Consider the following 22,434-nt stretch of genomic DNA (forward strand, 5'->3'; position numbering starts at 1 on the left):
CTCCAAAGAAAAGATTTCATTTCTCTTAGACGAAATATGTCAACCTTCAATTATTTTTACGATCACCAAGAGCAAATTTGCTATGTGAAATGTGGATATTGCACCACCATTTTACTGGTAAATCATATTTCTCTTCACATAAACTTTGTTTCTTTGAATTTTCATACGTAGTTCGAGTTCTAATTTTAGCTTGTAATTAATAAAATTCAGGTTAGTGTTCCATGCAACAGCTTATCCATGGAGATGACGGTCAAATGTGAACACTGCACTACCCTTTTACTGGTAAATCATGTTTCTCATGAGAAGCCCATTATTTGACATGATTAAATAGTATAATATACACGATGTTGTATTTTCTCTTGTTATTTTTAGGTTCAGCCACCAAAACAAGAAGTTTCTTCTCAAGAACTGGACAAGGATGAGAGAGCAATAAAAATGCAGAATCCACCACTCGGTTTCTCGTCCGAAGAAGAAGAGGAGAATATTTCGAGCCCGATTAATCAAGTTATCAATAAACGTGAATTCACCAACCTTGTTTAACACGTTAATTATTCTCTTTATTTGTAATCTTCGAAACGTATCTGATTTTTTTTTAATTTGATATTTTTACAGCCCCTGAGAAGAGACAGCGAGCTCCGTCAGCTTATAATTATTTCATCAAGTAAAAATTTCACTAGATGCGTTTAACTTTTTTTCTTATGTAAAACTGTCCAATACCATACGGTCTGATATTCACCTTACAAAGTGTATAATAACATTAAATTACGATAATCAGAGAAGAAATCAGAAGACTCAAGGCTGAATATCCTGGCATGACTCACAAGCAAGCTTTTAGTACCGCTGCTAAAAATGTAAGTTTTAGGGATTAAAGAATTTAACTATCTCCAAAAAATTTCTATATTGAAGAGAATCCAACGGAAATTTTCTATGTTAAATCATTTTAGTGGGCACATTTCCCACAAAGACAATACAATGGAGGAGATGGCTATGGAGAAGGGGAGAGAAAGATGGCTAAGTACTCAGATGCTAAAGAGGTAATTATTCCCTAATAGCTCACAAAATATCGACTATATAAATTCTTTTTTATCACCCAATTTCGTTCATTGCTACGCCTAGATCAAACCAAGAAATGTTAAAATACTATATTCACTTCAATTATTGGGTTAGATCGTCAAAGATGCAATGTAATTTAGGGTCTTACTGGTACTGTGGGAATATAGATTTTCGGTCTGCATAGTTGGGACGTATAAAAGCAAGTGCTGATTCTTATTTCCAACAATCTTAAGCGAAATATAAGAAAATCAAAATCATAGGATGGCACCGGAGAGGTTATTTTCATAGTATTGATGTCACATTGATTCCACAGCTCAACACTTACTACAATTTCAACTACCAGATGTCAATATTTTTATCATGTTACCATAAAAGGAATGTCAAAATACAGTAGAATTTGATTAACTTTTAGCTTAATTTGGCGTAAATTTTAATTTAATTTACTTGGGCTGCTGAATTTTGAGTTTGCTTTACTGTTCTCTTTTGCTATAAACTTAATTTCAGGTGGCCTCAGAAGGAAACAGTTTTCTTGGTGCAAAAACACCCTTTTATTGAAGGGAGAGGTGTATTCTTCAGAGCATTATATTAGGGTTTAATTTCAGTCATTTTCATTTTCAAGTACGCAGTGTTTGTGCTAAGTTCAACCTCTTGATTTGTTTTCAAACTTTATTCTATTGAATGCTAGTCGCAAATGCATTTCTGTCGCTGAACTTGACATGATTGATTAGGATTAAAGAAGAATAATGCGTGAAATATTTGTCAATTATTCTGTTATACCGTATTGTTCGTAACAAATCAAATATGCCATGAAGAAAATATGTCAAATCTTGGAAATCTAAATATATTTTTGCCTAGTCGAATAAAACTTGCGATCAACTCTTATTCTTGACCTAAACTTTTTATATACATCACACATATATATCCCCTTTAAGTTAAGGGTATAACTCAAGTACTACCAAATATCTAAGAACCCTAATAATAATTATATTGCTAATGCTGACACCTTTTTTTTTTCAGGAAAATTTTCTTATTCTTCTTTTTGATGATTTCATCTGTTTCTTCTTCCAAACCTTGATGCCTTATATCTACCTGAAAATTCAAATTAAGAACGTCATAAAAAGCTAAAGCCAAGCAAGAAACTATAAATTACTACTTAATTGTATTATGGAGGCTTACTTGTGAATGGTCTTCGAGATATAGAATGGAAATAGGTTTGAAAGAAATCTTTGTTCTCCTTTAGCAGTTCTCTCCACACTGCATATGAATCCATCATTAGAAGTCGGTAGAAATGATCGTAGGGCGAATGAGAACACGCATGAGAAAAATATATGAGCATGTCCTTGCGCACATTTTTTTGGGCAAATCATCGCGAGGACGATGATTATCACTAACGTTACAATTTACTAAGAGCTAAAGTGAAACTAAGAAGTGTTATACCTGTGAGTGTTACGACGGGCCGAATTCTTGCATATTCTGCTAATGCCTTGATGCATTGGTCTTGATCCATACGAAGTAACAAGCACCTCTCAATGAGATTTTGTACCTGTATTAAATTTACAAATAAATGCACCCAAGAGTATTCATGATCAAGATTTATTTAACATATTATTATAAATGAATTAATAATCAAGAACTATAGAGACAAATAAAGAATGGTAAAATCCATAGAACATGAAGATATATTGGTACCATTCTGATGTAAGAATGAGGGTGGCAATGCAAACAGGGAAAAGAGTGCTGGTACATCTCTGTTTTCTCGTACATAACTAGGATTTTGTGTTGTAAGAAAGTTTTAAGAATAGAAAATTAAGATAATGAATGCAAACAAATGATGAAAAGTTAAAAGATATTTAGAACCAATAATTTTTGGAATATGTAGGGGTGGATGGTATAGGAATTGTTATCCACAGATATCTAAGTGAAGGGCCAAAAAAGCACAAGAAATCCAAACAAGAGATTGGCCTCATCTTTAAAAAAGATAAGAGAATTAAGGATGTCGGGTCCGATAGATGTTTCTAAGGATTAGTTTTGACGCTCGTGGCTAAGGCCAAGCCTATCATCATTGAACAAACAATCTAATTCTGCATTTCTTTGGTCCCACATTCTTCATGGTGATATTAAATGGAGCACTGGTCCCCTAATGAGGTACCTAAATAGCCTTTGTTGAATGGGAAATAGTGCGCCCCAGCGGGCGGGGCTTCACCGAGCCGGCATGCTTAGGTTTTAGTTCAACACATTTTTACACTTCTAAAAGTGACAAATATTTGAATGATTGTACTTCTTTAGTCATTTGGAAAAGGAACTATCATTTCTTTAATATATCAAAAGTCACATGAAATGAGAAAGGATTTTATGGATGACTCTATCTAAAGAAATATTTAGGCTATTCTAATAATACCCTGATTACTTTGAATTTAATAACACATAGTTATAGAATACAATGTTCTAAGTGCTTGATCTATATCATGTATTGTCTTTCGTTAGTATATATAACGTACGCAAGTCTTTGTTTTTATAAAATGTAAGAATGCTGTACAAGCCTATAAATAGGCTTAAGAAGCCATGTACAAGATAAGCGAAAAAAAAAAATGAAACTCTTTCATAATTATTTTTGTATTCACTTGATTTTTTATAAGCAAAACACCATCCTCTCAGACTTTATGGAGTTAGATTCCGAATCCTGTATTATAGATAATTTGCCCATGTTTGGTTCGGATTAAAATCTGATTTTAATCTAAGTCAAAGTCAAACTATTAATATTAAGTACATCTTTTATGAGTCCCATAACTTTTTAATCACATATTTCAAAAACTTTTATTAAAATCTACTAAAAATCTAATTTGAATCTTTAGCAAACACCCTCAAAATTAGAATATAAGCAGAAAGGGTAAGTGACTATATAACGATAATTTGAAAGCAATAAATATGGAATTACAATCGATCATTATATGTGGTGATTCAGATAAGAAAAATCATTGTATTGTATTATTTTAAATAGCGATTGATCAAATCTAGAAATGTCAATATTTTAACTTTGCATATTCGAATGTTTCAATGTCACCAAACCATGTATCTTACGATTCAGTCCTTGATTTGCAAGCCAATCAGTTGAGTACGAAGAATAAGTCGAAGAGGAAAACTTGTTAAGAAGGCTGTACAGATTTAGAAGATTAAAAAAGGCAAGTTATTAAGAGCTAATATTGAAGCATTAGTGAAGTAAAGTTTTAAATGTATTTAATATAAAGCATTGGTATTATCACTATGAAGATCAAAATTATTGCAAATGTCTCAACAAATTATAATTTGTTTAATTATTTTTTTCCCAACTAATAGTAATCAACTGATGCAAGCTTCTATGTTTATTGACGTGATCCTCGATTATGAATTGGAAAAAGTAGCTATAGTTGACTAATGAATATTTCAATTTCATAGAAAAATAACAATTTTACGTAACTTGTAGAAATCTAAAAGTAGCATGCACGATGACTAGTTACAAATAAAAGTGTACCACTTTGAATACGGAATGGAAGAATTTTGAAGAATACCGATAATGTACTCTTAAGGCCTCTCAACCATGTACTCTTTTTGCTTCTTACGCAGATTACAATCCAACATATCTCTGGGACCAAAAAATAAAATAAAAAAATATCTCGTAAACAGTATCAAGAACTTGGTTGAAATTGCTTAAAAGCTCCTTATAAACATTTCCAAACGTGCATATCAACCCGAAATGCTCATGCATCCAGCAATAAATTTAACCTACCATAAATTAAAATTATTCAAATAAATTAAGTTGAAAGCACGATTGGGTACATGGTCCCCCAGCTCCCGTTATGACTATACAAAGTGGACCACTGCTCCAGTGCAAAGCGGACAAGAAAAGGTTACGAATGACATTCTTGAGAGAGCTTCTTCGCATATATAAACTACTTTTTTAACCTCTTCTGATTTTTACTTTAAAAATAAAATAAAATTACATAGATTTCTTTGATTTTACAAGATTTGCTGGATTGCTGTGGCGCAATTAGGGAAGATGGGAAATTCAAATTCTAAAAAATAATAATAATAATAATAAAATAATAATAATAATAAAATAATGGTTAATTATCAATCTTGATTAATAACCTGGGGGGTCCTATTTTTGTTAAAAAATAATAATAAAATAAAATTAAGCCCCCGTTTGGCCTCCATTCTATCCAAATTTTAATGATTGGAATAGAATTATTTTTTGAAAAATGTGTGGTTGAAAAAGAATGAAAAGTTTTTGATTTGCATGTAATATTATTTTATGGAATGTTGTATGGTTAAAAATAAGAGAGAGAAAAAAGATGAGAAAGAAAATGGAAGCCAAAAGGGCTTAATTAACAATGAACTAAATCTAAAGGGAGACATAAATAGCCTATAAATAACCTGAAGATTTCACAATTCAGGTTAACAAATTAGACTAACATCCGGTGTCAAAATTTGATCAAATTAATGGTGAGAATGAAAACATACAGAGGTGAAATAAGTTAATTTGGTGTCAAAATAAATAAATTGAAGGATATGATTAAAGAAAAGAGTTTATCGTGTGAATATATATAGGGAAATGATCTCCTAAGCACCGATGACGTGACAGTAAGATTAAATTAGATCCTAGATAAATAGTGAAAAATGGTTAGAATGTTATACATTAATTGAGATAAATAGTGTTTAAAAAAGGTGATTGCGCAATATTAATTAGTAATTTTAAAATGTTAAAAAAATCTAGTGATAATGAAAATTCAGAGAAAAAAAAATGAAGAAGAAGAAAGGCCCATGACCTAATTACCTCTTTAGAATAACCAATAAAAAATTGCCAAATCGCAATCCCAGATCGAAGTTCATTTTGAGAGACAAGTACGCTAAAGAATTCGTCCAATGGCTTTCTGTGATTATAGGTACATTTTCTTTGATGATATGTCCAATATCTTGATCAGTAGACCAAGGAACATCATGTTGACTTTTAAGTAGCTTCAAGGAATTGTACATATATTGTCTCTTCTTATTGGGAAATTGTATATCAACTTACTGTCAAATTTGTACTAAATGAATATTTATTCGAGGTCGGGGGCTAGGCGAGAGTAAAGGGACAATTAAGATTGGAGTTCCCAACCTTAAAAAAGTGTGAATACGAGTCTTCAACATCTAAAAATGTGAACATACATAATTGTCAACCTATTCATGCTTGTGCATTAAAGTCCTTAGTTGACAAACGTTAGTATAACACCACCACCTCCACCACAACTTTTTTTAGAAGAGCTTCGACAGTGCAACAAAATTGAGATGATGAAAATGGAGCTCGACGAGGTGTATTTAGTAAAATATATTAACCTAAAAGACAACATAAATACAAAAACCTTGTAATGTTTACCTTAAATACTACTTAGATCCAATTTATAGTTTCTCAAATGATTGAATTATCTATATTGACTCATTGACTCTATATCAATACCAAGCAAGGTAGGCACTAGAAATTTTGAGATTCTAGACTTTCATAATTTTTTACAAGCGTAGCAATATTAAATATTTAAATAGATAGCATATTTATTTTAAATGAAGAGTTTGTACAAAGGAATTATTGAAAGGCTTTAAATATTAAACTAAACAGGTAAAAATAATGCTTGAAGCCCCGACTTTGGAGGCCCTAAGCCATTGCCTTAGTGGCTTTGGTTTAGGGTCGGCTCTGATACCAAGAATTAAAATATACAAATTCAACTAACAATCTCAAATTTTTAACTCACAAATTCTGTTAAAAAATAACAATATCCAACTTGTAATACAGAAAATCATCATACTTTATATTCATGTTAGACGATTCTCAATTAAAGTCAAATATATTTTTAGTGAATTTGACATTGACGTACATTAGTGGGAATGAATATTATTAAACTCGTTTTAAGTTGTAATCTTTGGACGGTTATTTTAAGTTTATCATTTAATGAATTTTCATTTCGAAGTACGCGTCACATAGCTGATTGTGAATTCTTGGTAACAATACCAAGAATTTATTTTGAAAATAAGTCAAAAGAGGAGATGACAAGTGCCTTCGTTTTCTAAGGTTAAAGACTTGTGAGTCTATTATTGCACTGATTCGAATGTTGGAGTTTGAAACCCTAACTTTCTCATGAGAAAAACTGAATATATATATATTTTTTACCATATTGAAACTTGTAGGATAAGTGGACATAACACTCGTATTGAATGTGAATCATTATAAATCTGTGTACACTTTACTTATTTTCTTATGCTTTTATATTTATCTTTCATCGCCGAATTAGAAATTAAGACTTAATCAATAGCATTACACACATTACATGTCGCACACAAACTCTATACAGGAGTATACTAAAGCTCACGTCACTTAAATACGTTACATAAACACTCTTCATTATCCATAAAACAGTCATACACAAAGATGAACGATTCTAAAACATTCTACCTAAGTATACAAACATTAAAGTATGTAACAACATTAACCTATTATATACGTGACTACATAGGATATCTGTCAACGTTGTACAATAATGTCTTGATTAGGGTTTCATGTGCAACATAGCCTGCACTATTGGTAATGTAGGAGATATAAAATAATAATATTTGGTTTGGTCCTCAAAGCAAAAGAAATCCGTGAATTCTTTATGGATTCTTGTATTGGTGAAGCACTACATGTACTCATACATACAGACAAAAAAATGACAAGAAATTTGTTGTCCTAAAATCACCAATATAATGGAAATGATAATATTATATGTATCCCTCAACTGAAATTTCACATGCTCAACAACAGTATAATGGAAATGATAATATTATATGTATCCCTTTGGTAATGGGCATTGAAATTTCGATTAATCGTGTCAATAGTTATTGAAGTTATTTTTTTACTGTGATAGTCATTCAAAAAAACGACATCATTTATACATTAAGTCAACAAAATTAGGAATTAAACATGTTCAAATGAAAAAATAATCCATCTTTTCGGCTTATATTGCACGGCAAACACATGCTCTTTTACTTTAATAATGACTTTGCTAACTTATGGTAATGAATAATGTCATTTGGTGACACATTTACATTTATAGTGTCGTGTAGGATTTAACCTCAATATTTTTTTTTCATCAATAACAATTTTTGTAAATATTAAAAATTTGACTAACTATTACTGTCAGAAAATAACGTCTATGACTATTAATTACTCAAAACTTTAATGGCGTAATTAACCTTTTGGAAGCTAAATGTGATACTTGGAAACAGTGAAAATGGTTGAATTGGAGAGTTTTAGAAGTAAAAGTTATTTTCAAGTAATTTTTTATTTTTATTTTTAAATTATTACTTTTTCATACTTTTAAATAATTATTGATCCGATCACATTTATCTAGGATTATTGACCAATTTTTGTAAGTGTATTACCAATGAAATGATTTGAGGTGAATAAAGATCACTAATAACACAAATGTGCTTGTTTTAATTTTACTTTTCGTAATTTAATTATCACCATTTGGAATAATTTAATTTGTTGTTAGATAACTGAGGTCGACTTTTGTGCATGTTCGATGGATGGTCTTATAGTCAAGCTCTCTTCTACACTCGGACTACAGGAGCAAACTCCATCTGGCTCGAGGATATCTTTATACGCCTTCATTACCTTTTGGAAGGCCTACGCCCCTTGGAACTACACTATAAGCCAAATAAAAGGTGTTAATTAAAAGGCAATCTACATTGTGAGTTCTAGTCATAACAATATGCCCCTATACAAGACTTATATCAGAAGTCGACACAAATTGAAAAGATAAATCTCTTGACATATAATGTCATCCTCGACCAGTAAAGATTTGTCTCAAGAATTAAGAACAAGCGTATTACTAAAATTCATAATCATGTATTCTCTATTTATGATACACTTTTGATAAAGTAAATAGATTAGCAATACTTAATTATAATCCTACCAAGCATGCCAATCATTTTCATAAAGTGATTAAAAAAAAAAAAAAATTGTGATGTCATAATTTTGTGGGACAAAAGGGACCATAACCAAACGATTGTTCACGAGCATGTACAAAATTCTCTAACGTCCAAGTATCTGAATTATATTCATTGATAGTGGTCAAAATGAAGGCCAATCCAAATGACAAATAAATTATTAAAAAACTATTATAGATTTGATTATTTATACTTCTAATATATCATTAAAAAAATTGAACACGTGTCCTCGGAGAACTAAATTTTTATTTGTTTTTAACATGGAATAATATAAACAAAATTGAACTATGTTAGCGTGTAATTCTATCTGTACCAATTATATTTAAGAAAAAGACCACTATTATCATATCGTAAAAACAAATAAGATGTCGCTCTGTTTTCGGATCAGAAATTAGGTATTTACTGAATTCGAGTCCCAGCTTCCACACTGATCTGAGATAGAAGAAGCAACAATGATCATTCCCTTAATCGAGTTTCACAAAAAAAGCTATGTGATCGATATACCCAAGAAAATTGGGGAAAAAAGGGAAGAGAGAGAGAGAGAGAATAAATCTAAGTGGGATTTGACTCTCAAGTTTCCGCTGCTGGTTTAGAAGATAAGTACAAAAGTAAAACCCGTGAATGTTGCATGTGACCATAATCGACCTGTTGTAGTCACTGCTCTTGCGTCTTGACAATTTATAGACCCACTCACGTGTCTTTTTGGCTTTTGCATTATGATAATAACTATTAACTATAGTGTGTGTATATATATATATATATTTTTAGTTCATATTTGGTAAAATTTTAATTCTAGTCAAAATCAACAATTAATTTTAATAACATATATCATGGATCCATAACTTTTCAACCATAAATATTATCAACTTTTATCAAAATCTATTAAAAATCTAATTTTATTTCTCACCAAACATGAACATAGTTATATTTTTGATACCCCGTCTCACATTCAAGCCAATTCATTAATTGTTCACTTTACATATTGTTGTAAATGGCCAATGATTGAATACGATAGAAATAAATTTTAAAAAAAAATAATCATATATTATTTGATAGTGTATATATCTTTGTTCAAGGACAACTGAGAAGTCTACTTATCCCCTGCTGGGTTTTGAAAATAATTAGATTTATTATAACTTTTGATAAAAGTCAATGAAATGTGCAGTTAAAGAGTTAATAAAAGTTGTAGATCTTTTATACGATTTGTGGTTGAAAATGAATTTTAAAAGGGGGGCAAATAAGGACTTAATCTATGGGCATGCACATACCACCCATACTAATTTACAAGTAGTAGATATCTAATGATTTCATTCACATAAAGGAAAGGAAAACAACTAATAAAGGAGAATGAAACATCACCAATCTTTCCTCATGTCATGCACAGTTTCACTAACTTTTCAAGTAATATTTGTTATATAAACCTCCATGCAGTTCCTCTGTTGGCTATCATCATAGAAAACATAACACCCCCCCACCACCACAACCACCCTACCGCCACCGCCACCAAGCCATTATCCTCCACCGTTCTGTCTCCACACAATAAACATGGGTGGTTTTAGTTTAAGAAGCCTCACATTCATGCTTATCATTGTTCTTCTTATTTGGAGTTCCAATGTTGAAATTTGCAGTGCAAGAAGAGTAGGCAGGCATTGGAGGAAAAATCGAAGAGCCTCGGATTCTCTATTCAAGAAGAAAGGGAAAAATCATGGGAGCAATCACCACAACAGCAATGGTGGTAAGTCCAAACAGAAAGTTCCATCACCACCGCCATTGCCACCACGAGGCTCAGGGTCGAAAAAAGCTCCACCAGTAACCCCGCCAGAGAAAGGTGTAGACAAATCACCTCCTTCCACTGTCTTTAACGTGCTGCATTTTGGTGCCAAGGGGGATGGAAGGTCAGATGATACCAAGGTAACTCTAATTTCTACTCAAGTCATGAGCTAACAGTAGGAAACTTGCAACAATCCCTTTTTTTGTACTTGGTTGAACTTTTCCCTCTGGTTCCCTGCAATTATTAAATTTTATCTGACATTAACAAACTGGACAAGATACAGGACAACATTGGTAACTCCAAAGTTTTATTTCCTCATAAATTTGTACAATTCTTATTTTTCTTTCTATAAAGTTTTCAGAATTCGGCTAATGCAACTTGCTACAAATTCCCCTGTATCCATACAGTAAAAATCCTACAATCCATGTAACGGGATTCGTGGCATTGAACTTAGATTTCATAGAGGATTAAAATCATAAAAAAACATGTCCCAATTTTCAAGATTCTAAAGCAACTGGAGGAATTACAATTGCAGAAAACCAGCCTCCATTTCAAATAAATTTGGGGAAAAACCATTTTTTAAATATTAAATGCCTTATAGTCCATAAAATTTAGCAACTCAACAAAAGAAAGCACACAAGTAAGGAGGGACAACCAAACTGCCAAGAGGATTGGACAAAAAAAATCATTTGGTCCACCCAAATGATTCTTGTTAAGGAAGTTTATTCCTGATTCCACTAATAAAAACAAACAGTCCTAGACAAATTAACAACTGTACAGCTCTAAATACTAAATATTCCCTACTTAATCAAATAAATAAATAATTAGAGCATTGTTTGACACCATAAAATCAATTAACTTATGGGATATATAAGATCAAATTTCTGAATTTACTTTTTGTTTTATTTTCCTTTCTCCAATTATCAGCTGTGAATAAAAATCAAGATAAAATATTCCAACTGACAATGATATTCAATGGCTGTGGAGAACTGCAGGCATTCCAAGCTACATGGGCAACTGCTTGTAAAGTGGAGGCTTCAACAATTAATGTACCATCAGGATATATATTCCTTGTGGGACCCATTTCATTCTCTGGTCCATACTGTCAACACAATATTGTTTTCCAGGTAAGTACACACAGTTTTTAACTGCAGAAATCTATGAATTTAGTTTGTTAATAATATGAATTTTTTCTTGATTATTAAGAAATCTGCATGTGCAAAACTGATGAATATTGGCAAAATAACATTGTACTGAGCATTGAGACTAAGTAAAATGTGATCAGAGACAACAAAATTTATTGAGGCTTGTAAATTTATTCATCTGCAGTTAGATGGAAAAATTGTTGCTCCAACAAGCTCAAAAGCTTGGGGTTCAGGTCTTCTACAATGGCTTGAATTCACAAAACTTGTAGGAATTACAATCAAGGGAAGTGGCACGATCGATGGGAGCGGTGCTGTTTGGTGGCAAGATTCCCCCTATGATGATCCTATAGATGATGAATCAAAATTAATTGTTCCAATAAACAGAACAGTCACAGAAAAACCTCCAATTCCTGTAACATTTTCTCCTACCTCTCATTCCCTTGAGCATATTTGGCTAAGCTGAAAAAGTCTACTTATAAATAAACAAGTTATATAGTTAATATTTTCTTAATTCATCAAAATTGAAAATAAGTTACTTATTTAGACAGTAAGATCACTTTCAAAATATGTGAACTTTTTAACATAAAAGGAATTTAAGTAAGAAAAAAGGTACTTATGATAAGTATCTTTTTTTAAGCTTAGCCAAATATGCTCACAACAATAGCTTCTCCATTACCTGACTTACCTTATAAAGTTCATGTGGCAGTTGAGAGGCTCACTTGGCGGGAAAATGCCAAGCATTAAGCCGACAGTGAGTATCACTTCAAGCTATCAAAACATCAAAATGCATTTTCTGGTCTTACTAATTAAAAGAGTATAATAACTATTCTTGCAACACCAGGCACTAAGATTCTATGGGAGTTTTAATGCGACAGTCACTGGCATCACAATTCAAAACAGTCCTCAATGCCACCTCAAATTCGATAATTGCGTTGGGGTGTCAGTGTACAATTTTAGCGTCTCATCTCCTGGTGACAGCCCGAATACAGATGGAATTCACCTGCAAAACTCCAAAGACGTGCTTATCCGAAGTTCCAACCTTGCTTGTGGTAAATAACTATTTAGAAATTCATCCTTTTCCCTTCTCCAGTTTGACAGAAAAAATTGCTTTTATAATTCTGAAGTCCCAAGATTGAAGAATCAAGAAATATAATGTGCCATTGTGCTTGATGGTATTACATAAACACTATAGATTATATATTGAAATAATTGGGATGCATAGGACAAAGTTTTGGCTGTGGTATTCAAATTGTGACACGTAAAAGCATCCAATTTAGCAAGGAATTAAACCAAATTCTGAACCTGTGCTGCAATCTTATCCTACCTATATTAACCACATCCATCAAAATCAAGCAAATTACATTTTGACACATCCACTGTTAATTTGTTGCACACATCTGTTGGCCACAAGCTCATCCTTGTCATGTCCTAAATGGTGAAAGACAGATCTCAGAAGAACTGCTTGTGAAACGCAATGTGGTGGGGACAAATTTCTTTTGTCCTATAATTCATCAACTTCCAGTAGTCGTCTATCAAAACTAAAACCATTTTTCCAGTGATTCTCTAAAGCAGCAGTAAACACTATTAAACCAATCAGAGCAGCGTTGACTAGTGAGATAAATAAGCACTTAAACATCAAGTTTGGAATCCATTTAACATTTTATATTATGTGCAGGGGATGACTGTGTATCAATACAAACTGGATGCACAAATGTATACATACATAATGTTAATTGTGGACCGGGACATGGAATCAGCATTGGAGGGCTAGGAAAAGACAACACCAAAGCTTGTGTCTCAAATATCACTGTCCGAGACATCAATATGCATAATACCATGAATGGTGTCAGGATAAAGACATGGCAGGTAAACATATTATCTGCAAATCACCCTAATTGAAACACCCATTCACAATTCTTCAGTTCCATAAGTTATCAACTAATAGATTTGGACATACCTTTTTGTTAATACCAATGTTGCTTTCTTAGGGAGGTTCAGGTTCTGTGCAAGGAGTGCAATTTTCAAACATTCAAGTTTCTGAAGTCCAACTTCCAATTGTAATTGATCAATTCTATTGTGATAAAAGAAAATGCAGTAATCAAACATCCGCTGTGGCTCTATCAGGGATTAATTATGCAAATATAAGAGGAACATACACAGTAAAACCAGTGCACTTTGCGTGTAGTGATAGCATGCCATGCACGGGGGTGACCCTTACTGGCATACAGTTGAAGCCACTGCAAGAACACTACCATATGTATGACCCGTACTGTTGGCAGACTTTCGGAGAGCTCTATTCTCCTACTGTCCCTCCCATTCAATGTTTACAGGGAAAGCCATTGAGAAACAAGATTCACAAAGATACTGATTCATGTTGAGTATGGTCAAGGTATATTATATATGGTGTATTCATTTGTGCGGTTGGCATGGTTATGCTGACCCCTTTCACACCATTGCTTAGTGAAATATTGAAGAATATTTTCGTAGTATATATCAGATTATACAACAAATCCATTACTAAGATTATGAGTTTTCTTTTTACGAGTATATAACCAACATTATTAGCTGCCAAACATTTCATACTAAGGTATGAAGATCCCATGCTTAATTCAGGATCAAATACATCTGGTAATGGACATGAGATAAAGAAACAATCTTTTCAAAATGATTTAGAAAATGATATAACAAGATACTTAGGCTTTTCTATTGGTGGAAAACACAACAAAATTTCAGCAAAAACGAAAATTTGTGGATATTTTGGTTGTATGCTCAAACAGATTATTCAATTTGGTAGACTATATAAAATGCCAAATTCTACATAAATGCATGTGTACTTGAGAATTGGATATAACTTCTGAAAATTAGAAAATAAACTCCTAAGAGAAGGAGAAAACTAAAAGCAGTGTATTGGCTACAAAGCTAAAATCATCATATTTTTGTACAAACAATTCTGAATCAAGATGAAATATTAACGATGAGAATTAGATTTTCAAAGATTCAGTTCTACCATTTTTATAGCTGCCCATTTAGATTCTCCAGGTAGGCAAAAGTTCATAGGACAGTTGCTGGAGTGCTGTTGAAATCAGTATACATTTGCTTTCAGATTCTCTTGTACCAGCTTCAGAATCAATCAAATCATTGTCTTCATATATCAGTCTGCAACTAACCAATAATGGGAACACTTAATTTTCTGACAGATTGGACGAAGAAAACAATCGGTATGCCTGCAAGCTACGATAGTAATAATTCAAAGATTTAGCAGTGAATGACCTGCAAAAAAGAAGTCAATCATTACAAGGCATAAATGCCCACAGGTAAAACCAAAAACTAGTTGTAGACGTGTGTTTCAAGGAAAACAAAAGTATGGCAAGTTTTGTACAAAGTATTGGGTGGTGCTGCACTGGACAATGGACAATTTCAACTACTATTTTTCTTGATCACGTCAAATCCAACATAACACACAGACCGACGCGGGTAAGAGAATCACATTGTTTAAATGCTCCCCACCAATGATTTGATCATTGTTTTGCTGTTGATACTTAATAATCCTACATGAACCAACTTTCCATGTAAAATAACAATGCTCATAATCAAAACTGCAATTTCTGCACGTGTAGCAAAAACTCAACTGGCAACAGAACTATTCCCCCCATTTTTCAAATCCGACCTGAACTGTAGAATAAGTTAAATAATCATCTTATTTTTCCAAGACTGCAGTAATAACAGGAATCACATCAACCTTTTAAGATGAGAATATCGAACAACATCATAGAAAAAAGGACTAATTGGTCCAGTTGATGAATCACCAATCTGACATACCTGCGCTATTTTATAGGATACATAATGCATTTGGCACCAGAAATTGGAATTGAACTCTCCATTCTTTGCTCGCTCCATCAACTAGAAAATCTAAAACAATTAAATCAGTACATGCCATATTTGAATTGGGTGCAACTATAGTTTTTGCCGCACGGTGATCAAAAGTGTAAAATTTCTTGACTTTGTGATTAAAATCAACCAGATTTGATGGCCAATCCATATGAAATTGAGCCATCACCTTTGCCCGCTCCAAAATCTCGCAATCTAAAAGGCAATTATACCATTTAACAGGATCACCCTCCCGAGGCAATAAATCGAACAGTTGGCGGGTAAGACTCAAACTCGTGAGTACTTCACTGAAACAATTCACGTAGACGCTAGATTCTTTGCTTAGAAACAAGTGACGCCATTGATTACTCAATAATATAATAATAAATCAAGTGATGGGTGTTGACCCCGGAAATTGGTCCTTCCACGTGGCCAACTGAAAGCTACTTCACGTATTCCTCCCTGCGCATAATCAGCGAATAGTCAGGCGCACACGGCCGGAACTAACGAGGGTGGTGGCGGCCGTATACACTCCGACGGTCAAGTCAGGTTTGGGTGATCGGAAGAATACCCAGGGGCTATGCAAATCAACAATAAAGGGGGAGGAGAAAATATATAAACTTGCTATAGAGTGCTATGTAGTAAGAGTTTCATTACCTTTGCCTCTTGCCAAACCTTTGGTATTTATAGGTGGTATGAACCGTTGGATGTGGAACGCGTGTATACATTTGACGGTATGAAACGTCTGCTCATAGGCGTCAATCAGCCGCGTTTGTAGAGTGGGCGGACAGTTTGTTTCTTCTGAATTGAATTCACATAAAGTTGATAAGTCACATCAACTAGTCTTATGGAGACATCAAATCAATTTAAACCTTAGGTGCAGGACAAATCTCAAATTGGCGACGGATCTTCTAACCGGGGTCCACTTGATCTCGACCTCGGAGACGAGATGACACTTCGGTATCCGAGGCGTGTAAAATCGGAGCGTAACAGTGGTCCCCCAAGTCCGGGGATGAATATTTATATCATGCGTGGACTTGCTTTCCTGACCGGACCGCAAGTGATGGGAGTTTTGGGGATTGATCTGTTGCAGCAATCGAGGTTATGATAACAGGCAGACGTGCCAAAGTTTCGTTATTGTGCGTAGCGTACGAGGCGGTCAACCAGCATGGAACATCGCGTAAGGTGCATTGAAGCTTCACGAATATGGTGCGCTGACCCCACAGACCGACGCGTTGGGAGATTGCTGAAACTTTGTAAAGCATGGGAGGTAACGCGGCGTCCGAGACGATAACCCAAAAGGGCCTTCGCGTCAGGTGTGTCCAAACTTTGTAAAGTTGAAAGAGGAGCTCATCTGCCACCGATGCGCTGACCCAAAAGGTCGACGCGTTGGGAGATGGCTGAAACTTTGTAAAGCATGGGAAAAAACGCCGCGTCCGAGGCGATGACCTAAAAGGGCCTTCGCGTCAGGTGCGTCCAAGTTTTTAAAAGTTGAAGGAGAAGCTCATCTGCCACCGGTGCGCTGGCCCAAAAGGTCGACGCGTTGGGAGATGGCTGAAACTTTGTAAAGCATGGGAGGAAATGCGGCGTCCGAGACGATGACCCAAAAGGGCCTTCGAGTCAAGTGCGTCTAAGCTTTGTAAAGTTGAAGGAGGAGCTCATCTGCCATCGGTGCGCTGGCCCAAAAGGTCGACGCGTTGGGAGATGGCTGAAACTTTGTAAAGCATGGGAGGAAACGCAGCGTCCGAGGCGATGACCCAAAAGGACCTTCGCGTCAGGTGCGTCCAAGCTTTGTAAAGTTGAAGGAGGAGCTCATCTGCCACCGGTGCACTGACCCAAAAGGTTGACGCGTTGGGAGATGGCTGAAACTTTGTAAAGCATGGGAGGAAAGGCAGTGTCCGAGATGATGACCCAAAAGGGCCTTCGCGTCAGGTGCATCCAAGTTTTGTAAAATTAGAGGAGGAGCTCAATCCAAGGCGACTCAAACGTCAAATGATTTGACAACTGTTGCGTGTTTTCAAGGTGACAATTGGGTGTCATGCCCATTCTCCTAAAAGGCTGCTGCGGCTACTAATTATTATTGACGGCTGGTTGTAATCGAGGTGACGCGTTTCAAGCAAGCGTGAAAGTCACAGTGACATCTTGGGCGTAGATCAAATCTGACGTTTCATTTCAATGGCCTAGATTGAGGATGCGATGAACGGCTTAGATTGATCGCATCTGAATTCAACGATGGAGATCGGATTTGTTTTTCTATAAAAGGAGGACTCTGGGGTTTTCTCAGGCTTTCTACCCTTGCAAAACTAAGATTATACTTTGCTCTCGAATTTTTGGCGATTTTCGACGTTTTGCAAGCAATTTCGACGAGAAAAACTAGACTTCCGGCGACCTTACACCATTTTCGGCTAGGAAAACCTCCAAACCCGTAAGTTTTAGTACCTATTTAAGCTTTTAAATTTTTAAAGAATGGCCTCAGAGGGGAGTTTTGGTTTGGGGAGGGGTTTAGAAATAGTGAGAGTGGACGAGCCCATTATGGCAACCTCCTCAGAAATAGCCGAGGCAATAATGGGGGGGAGAACATATGCAAACGACCGGATAGCCCACCAGATACCTCTGTGCATTGGGGGCGTCGGACTACCCATCAAAATTAAGGGAGGCCGACCTGGGGAGATTTAGGACAGAGTATAGGATCTCTGACAGCATAGACTTGATCCTCCCGGGGCTGGAAGAGAAAGCCTGCTACCCTAGGCCAGGCTGTGTGGCCATTACTTAGGCGATCCTTAGGGCCGGACTTAGGCTGCCCGTTCACCCATTCTTTAGGTTAGTGCTTAGGTCATATGGGCTAGCCCCGACGCAGCTCAATACGAACTCCTGGAGCCAGATGGTGGGCTCCTGGATGTTGTGGAAAGAGACGTCATTAGGGGTGGAGATGCCCCTTTCCGTTTTCCAGACCCTCTATATTCCCAAGGTTACTGCCGAGGGGAATAAGACCCGAGGGTGGTATTACCTTACGTCATAGGGTTCCCACACTCCATTCGTGGTCGATCTGCCGAGCTCCATCAAAGAATGGAAGAGCTCATGGTGCTGGGCAGCAGGGCGATGGGACACGATGGAGGGAGACCCCCTGGCGCCTCTTACAGTTCCAACGAAGTTTTCAACACTTAGTGAGTATAGTAATAGTTGCTTCTTTTATTTCTCTTCAGTTCGAATTGTGTCTAACAGTTATGTTTCCTTTGTAGGTTCTCTTCCTCGGTGCGAGCTGTCAACGGAGGACTTCGACACCATTTGTGTCACTTATCAGCTGCCTCAAAAGAAGAGGTCCTACCACAGGCTGATCCGAAAGAACATCCATTTTATTACTCACGATTTAATGGCATCTCAAGGTAGTAGGACCGAAGTCTTTACTTTTCATTCCGAACTCCCAAGACTTGTATTAATTCCTTGCTTCTTTGCAGACAACTTTAACAAGAAGCTGCCAGTGCGCCCCGACTTCAAGACCATCCAGAAGATGATGGCCGAGGCACGGGCATTGAAGGCCTCCTCCTCCTCGTACAAAAAGAAAATGGAGGAGTTGGTCGAGGCTAGTAAGAGGCTCCAGCCTCTAACGGAGGAGGAAGTACCAGAGGACCCGGAGGCTGACCTCCAAAGGAAGGGCAAGAAGAGTGCCGCCCCTCTCAGACGCCCAACTGTGGCGAGGCCACCCCCAGCTTTGACGCAGACTACAATTCCCACGGGTGTGGCCCTCCCAGAGAGAAGGCCCGCTCCAACTGAGCCTGTTGCTGCCCCGGGCACAACACCCCTTGCTACAGTGCCCATTAATCAAGCTCCAGGGCAGCAGAAGAGAAAAAGGCCCCGTCCCTCTAAGGAGGTCGACTTTCTGGGCACCAATCCTGAAGAGCCAGTAAGGGAGGTGTTGGAGGCTCTTCCTCTCGAAACAGCTGTGGTGACGGTGGTCCACAATAAATATTGGATGGACGAGTGGAGGGACCACACCGCCTCCTGCACGGTTGAGGATCTAGTGGTCGTGAACAGCGCCTGTGTGGCTCGGGCCCTGAGCACAAGCATCCAGCTTGAGGGCTTGGTGAAAAATTTGAACTCTAAGAGGGAGGACCTCGCCAAGCGCCTCGAGGAGGAGATGCATTATGGGGATACCGTGCGGGCGGCTCAGGCCAAAGCCACAAAGGCAGAGGGGGGTAAGAAAGCTGCTGAGGCCCAGCTTACTGTCGTGCAAGTAGAAGTGGAGCAGCTGAAGAAAGAGCTGTATGAGGTGGAATGACAAGTGGCTGCTGTAATTTGGTGACTTGATCACCCCAATGAGCACCACAAGCTCGCCACCGATGCTCTGGAGGCCTCCAACAAAGAAAAGGCAGAGCTGAGGTAGCAGATAGAGGCCTAGTCAGAAGAGATTGCCTCTTTGAAGGAGGAATTGAAGTCTGCGGGGGAGGTGGCAGTCCAGAACTTCATTGACCACTTCGAAGACCATCCCCTGTACGACGACTTCGCCAACTTCTGGGCCTCATGGAGTGCCCAAAGCTTACTGGGTCGACTGAAGGAAGTGCATCCCACTCTGTACATCTCTTCATTGGGGGCAGAGTTTGGGGGGCCAACTGGAGGTCGGCCTGATAGGGTTGTTGAGGAGGCTCCAGAGGCCCAGGAGGCGGCCAATGCTGAAGTCCCTCCAACAGATTAGGATTATCTTGTAATGGCTTCAGCCCCTCTGTACTTAAATTTATGAAATGAAATGAAAATTTTTGTTAAGTATTTGGGCTTCTGCTTCTTTGTATTTTCTCTGTCTATACTTGTATGAATGACAAACGTCAGACTAATTGCCTCGCGACAATAACCAGTTAATAATTGTGGACCGGACCGCTCAAGTTAACATAAGTTTAAACACTTAAGCGAGTATGAAGCGACTCTTAATGACAACTTGTTAATAATCTGAGATCAGACCAATTAAGCAAACATGAAGAGCCGATTGATGTTAATCAGCTAAGAATTGACGATCGGATCGCTTAAATAAACCTTCTGAAGTACCGAGGAAACTATTCACTAACTGATGTGGCCTGGAACTGAAAATTCATTACTAAGATAAATTACACCACCCTTTACAAAGGCGATTCCATCACTTAGGGAATTTTACAATTGAGATCAGATCAGGATATTCGATTCACTATAACGTATTGAGATCGGATCAGAACACAGTCTTATTATTGGTAGTACCTCCTCAAGTGTTCGATGTTCCACTTATGAGGCAGCGCCCTTCCTGAGATATCTTCGATTTCGAAGGTACCAGGTCGAGATTCCCATCGGATGCGGTAAGGGCCTTCCCAGTTTGGGCCGAACACTCCTGACCCGATTGATTTTGAAGATTAGAAAACTCTTCTGAAGACGACGTCGCCCAAGTGGAGAGTTCTGTTTCTGACCTTGGAGTTGTAATAGCGGGTCATCTTTCGATGATATTTGGCCAAGGTCACTTGGGAGGTATCTCTGTTTTTCTCAAGGAGGTGTAGTTCACTTATTCAGGTCTCATCGTTGCTGATCTCATTGAAATGTATCTGTTGATGTGATGGGACCCCAACTTCGACCGGACTCATTGCCTCGGCTCTGTAGGTCATGGAAAATGGGGTTTCACTGGTTGCAATCCGGCAAGTAGTCATGATAGCCCAGAGGACGTGGGGGAGTTCGTCAACCCAAGCCCCTTTTGAGGTATCCAGTTTCCTTTTCAGGGTGTGCTTGATAGTCTTGTTGACTGCTTCAACTTGCTAATTTGCCTGGGGGTGATGGGGTGTCGAGAAGTCCTTCTTTATGCCCAATTCGTCTCACAAGTCCCGCATCTTCCTATTGTCGAACTGCCGTCCGTTATCAGAGACTAAGGAGTGGGGGATGCCGAATCTACAAATGATGTTTTTCCAAACGAACTTGGTAGTATTAGCCTCGGTAATTCGGGCAAGGGGTTCTGCCTCGACCCACTTAGTGAAGTAGTCAATGGCGACAATAGCAAAAGATGCGCTTCCTCTCCCTTTTGGGAGTAGGCTAATGAAGTCAATGCCCCACTTGGCGAATGGCCAAGGGCTGGTTACTACAGAGAGGGTCTGAGCAGGCTATCTTTGTATGTTCGAGAAGTGCTCGCACTTATCACATTTCTGGACAATTTGCAAGCATCCCTTTTCAGGGTCGGCCAGAAGTAGCCTTGACGGAGAACCTTGTGTGCCAGAGCCGTTCCTCCGGAGTGGTTTCCACAGATTCCTTCATGTATTTCTCTGAGTATGTATGTGGCCTCTTCGCCGCCTACACATCGAAGAAGGGGCGAAGCGAAGCCTCTCTTGTAAATGGTGTCTTCTTGCAGGATGAAGTGTGCAGCCCCTTCTCCTTAATTTCCTTGCCTCGCCTCTGGAAGCAGGCAGTGTTTGCTCCTTCAGGTACGCGATGATGGGCTGCATCCATAATGGGGTGCCTTCTATCCACAGTACCTCTTCGCCTTCGGAGATGGAGGGCTTTGATAAGTGCTCAATGGGGATGATATTTAGCAGCTCTGAGTCCATGCTGCTGGCTAACTTTGAGAGGGCGTCTGCATGTGTATTTTCTAGACGAGGGACTTGA

At 37.2% G+C, this 22,434-nt stretch overlaps 3 protein-coding genes across 4 annotated transcripts; 2 read left to right on the forward strand and 1 right to left on the reverse strand.

The window, feature by feature from the left end:
* LOC111402180 (axial regulator YABBY 4-like) lies at positions 1 to 1,753 on the forward strand. The gene is made up of 7 exons (XM_023030335.1): positions 1 to 117; positions 211 to 282; positions 373 to 517; positions 613 to 661; positions 776 to 851; positions 945 to 1,034; positions 1,558 to 1,753. Exons 1-7 carry the CDS (start codon positions 37 to 39, stop codon positions 1,606 to 1,608), a joined length of 564 nt encoding a protein of 187 aa, XP_022886103.1. The 5' UTR covers positions 1 to 36; the 3' UTR covers positions 1,609 to 1,753.
* Positions 1,754 to 1,871: 118 nt separating this feature from the next.
* Positions 1,872 to 2,908, reverse strand: LOC111402189. Its single transcript, XM_023030346.1, has 4 exons — positions 2,743 to 2,908; positions 2,491 to 2,596; positions 2,230 to 2,307; positions 1,872 to 2,142 (listed from the first exon to the last, which is right to left on the reverse strand). The coding sequence occupies exons 1-4, from the start codon at positions 2,815 to 2,817 to the stop codon at positions 2,102 to 2,104; spliced, it is 300 nt and encodes a 99-aa protein (XP_022886114.1). The 5' UTR covers positions 2,818 to 2,908; the 3' UTR covers positions 1,872 to 2,101.
* Positions 2,909 to 10,355: 7,447 nt separating this feature from the next.
* On the forward strand, positions 10,356 to 14,500 carry LOC111402200 (polygalacturonase At1g48100-like). 2 transcript variants are annotated; one of them, XM_023030367.1, is made up of 7 exons: positions 10,356 to 10,962; positions 11,818 to 11,949; positions 12,152 to 12,379; positions 12,674 to 12,718; positions 12,809 to 13,016; positions 13,643 to 13,833; positions 13,966 to 14,500. In XM_023030367.1, exons 1-7 carry the CDS (start codon positions 10,597 to 10,599, stop codon positions 14,026 to 14,028), a joined length of 1,233 nt encoding a protein of 410 aa, XP_022886135.1. In that variant the 5' UTR covers positions 10,356 to 10,596; the 3' UTR covers positions 14,029 to 14,500. The 2 variants fall into 2 exon arrangements, with proteins under 2 accessions (XP_022886135.1, XP_022886126.1); XM_023030358.1 differs by having other exon boundaries at positions 10,358 to 10,962; positions 13,956 to 14,500.
* Positions 14,501 to 22,434: the final 7,934 nt, after the last annotated feature.

This window comes from Olea europaea, chromosome 1, assembly GCF_002742605.1.
Source record: "Olea europaea var. sylvestris chromosome 1, O_europaea_v1, whole genome shotgun sequence".
Taxonomy (NCBI): Eukaryota; Viridiplantae; Streptophyta; class Magnoliopsida; order Lamiales; family Oleaceae; genus Olea; species Olea europaea.

Coding starts and splice junctions, on each gene's coding strand:
- LOC111402180 (XM_023030335.1), top strand. CDS start 37: ATGTCAACCTTCAATTATTTTTACGATCACCAAGAGCAAATTTGCTAT. Junction 518..612: donor TAATCAAGTTATCAATAAAC/GTGAATTCACCA, acceptor ATATTTTTACAG/CCCCTGAGAAGAGACAGCGA. Junction 662..775: donor GCTTATAATTATTTCATCAA/GTAAAAATTTCA, acceptor TACGATAATCAG/AGAAGAAATCAGAAGACTCA.
- LOC111402189 (XM_023030346.1), bottom strand. CDS start 2,817: ATGTACGAGAAAACAGAGATGTACCAGCACTCTTTTCCCTGTTTGCAT. Junction 2,597..2,742: donor CTCATTCTTACATCAGAATG/GTACCAATATAT, acceptor AATTTAATACAG/GTACAAAATCTCATTGAGAG. Junction 2,308..2,490: donor GCCCGTCGTAACACTCACAG/GTATAACACTTC, acceptor ATTCATATGCAG/TGTGGAGAGAACTGCTAAAG.
- LOC111402200 (XM_023030358.1), top strand. CDS start 10,597: ATGGGTGGTTTTAGTTTAAGAAGCCTCACATTCATGCTTATCATTGTT. Junction 10,963..11,817: donor GAAGGTCAGATGATACCAAG/GTAACTCTAATT, acceptor GGAGAACTGCAG/GCATTCCAAGCTACATGGGC. Junction 13,834..13,955: donor TCAGGATAAAGACATGGCAG/GTAAACATATTA, acceptor TTGCTTTCTTAG/GGAGGTTCAGGTTCTGTGCA.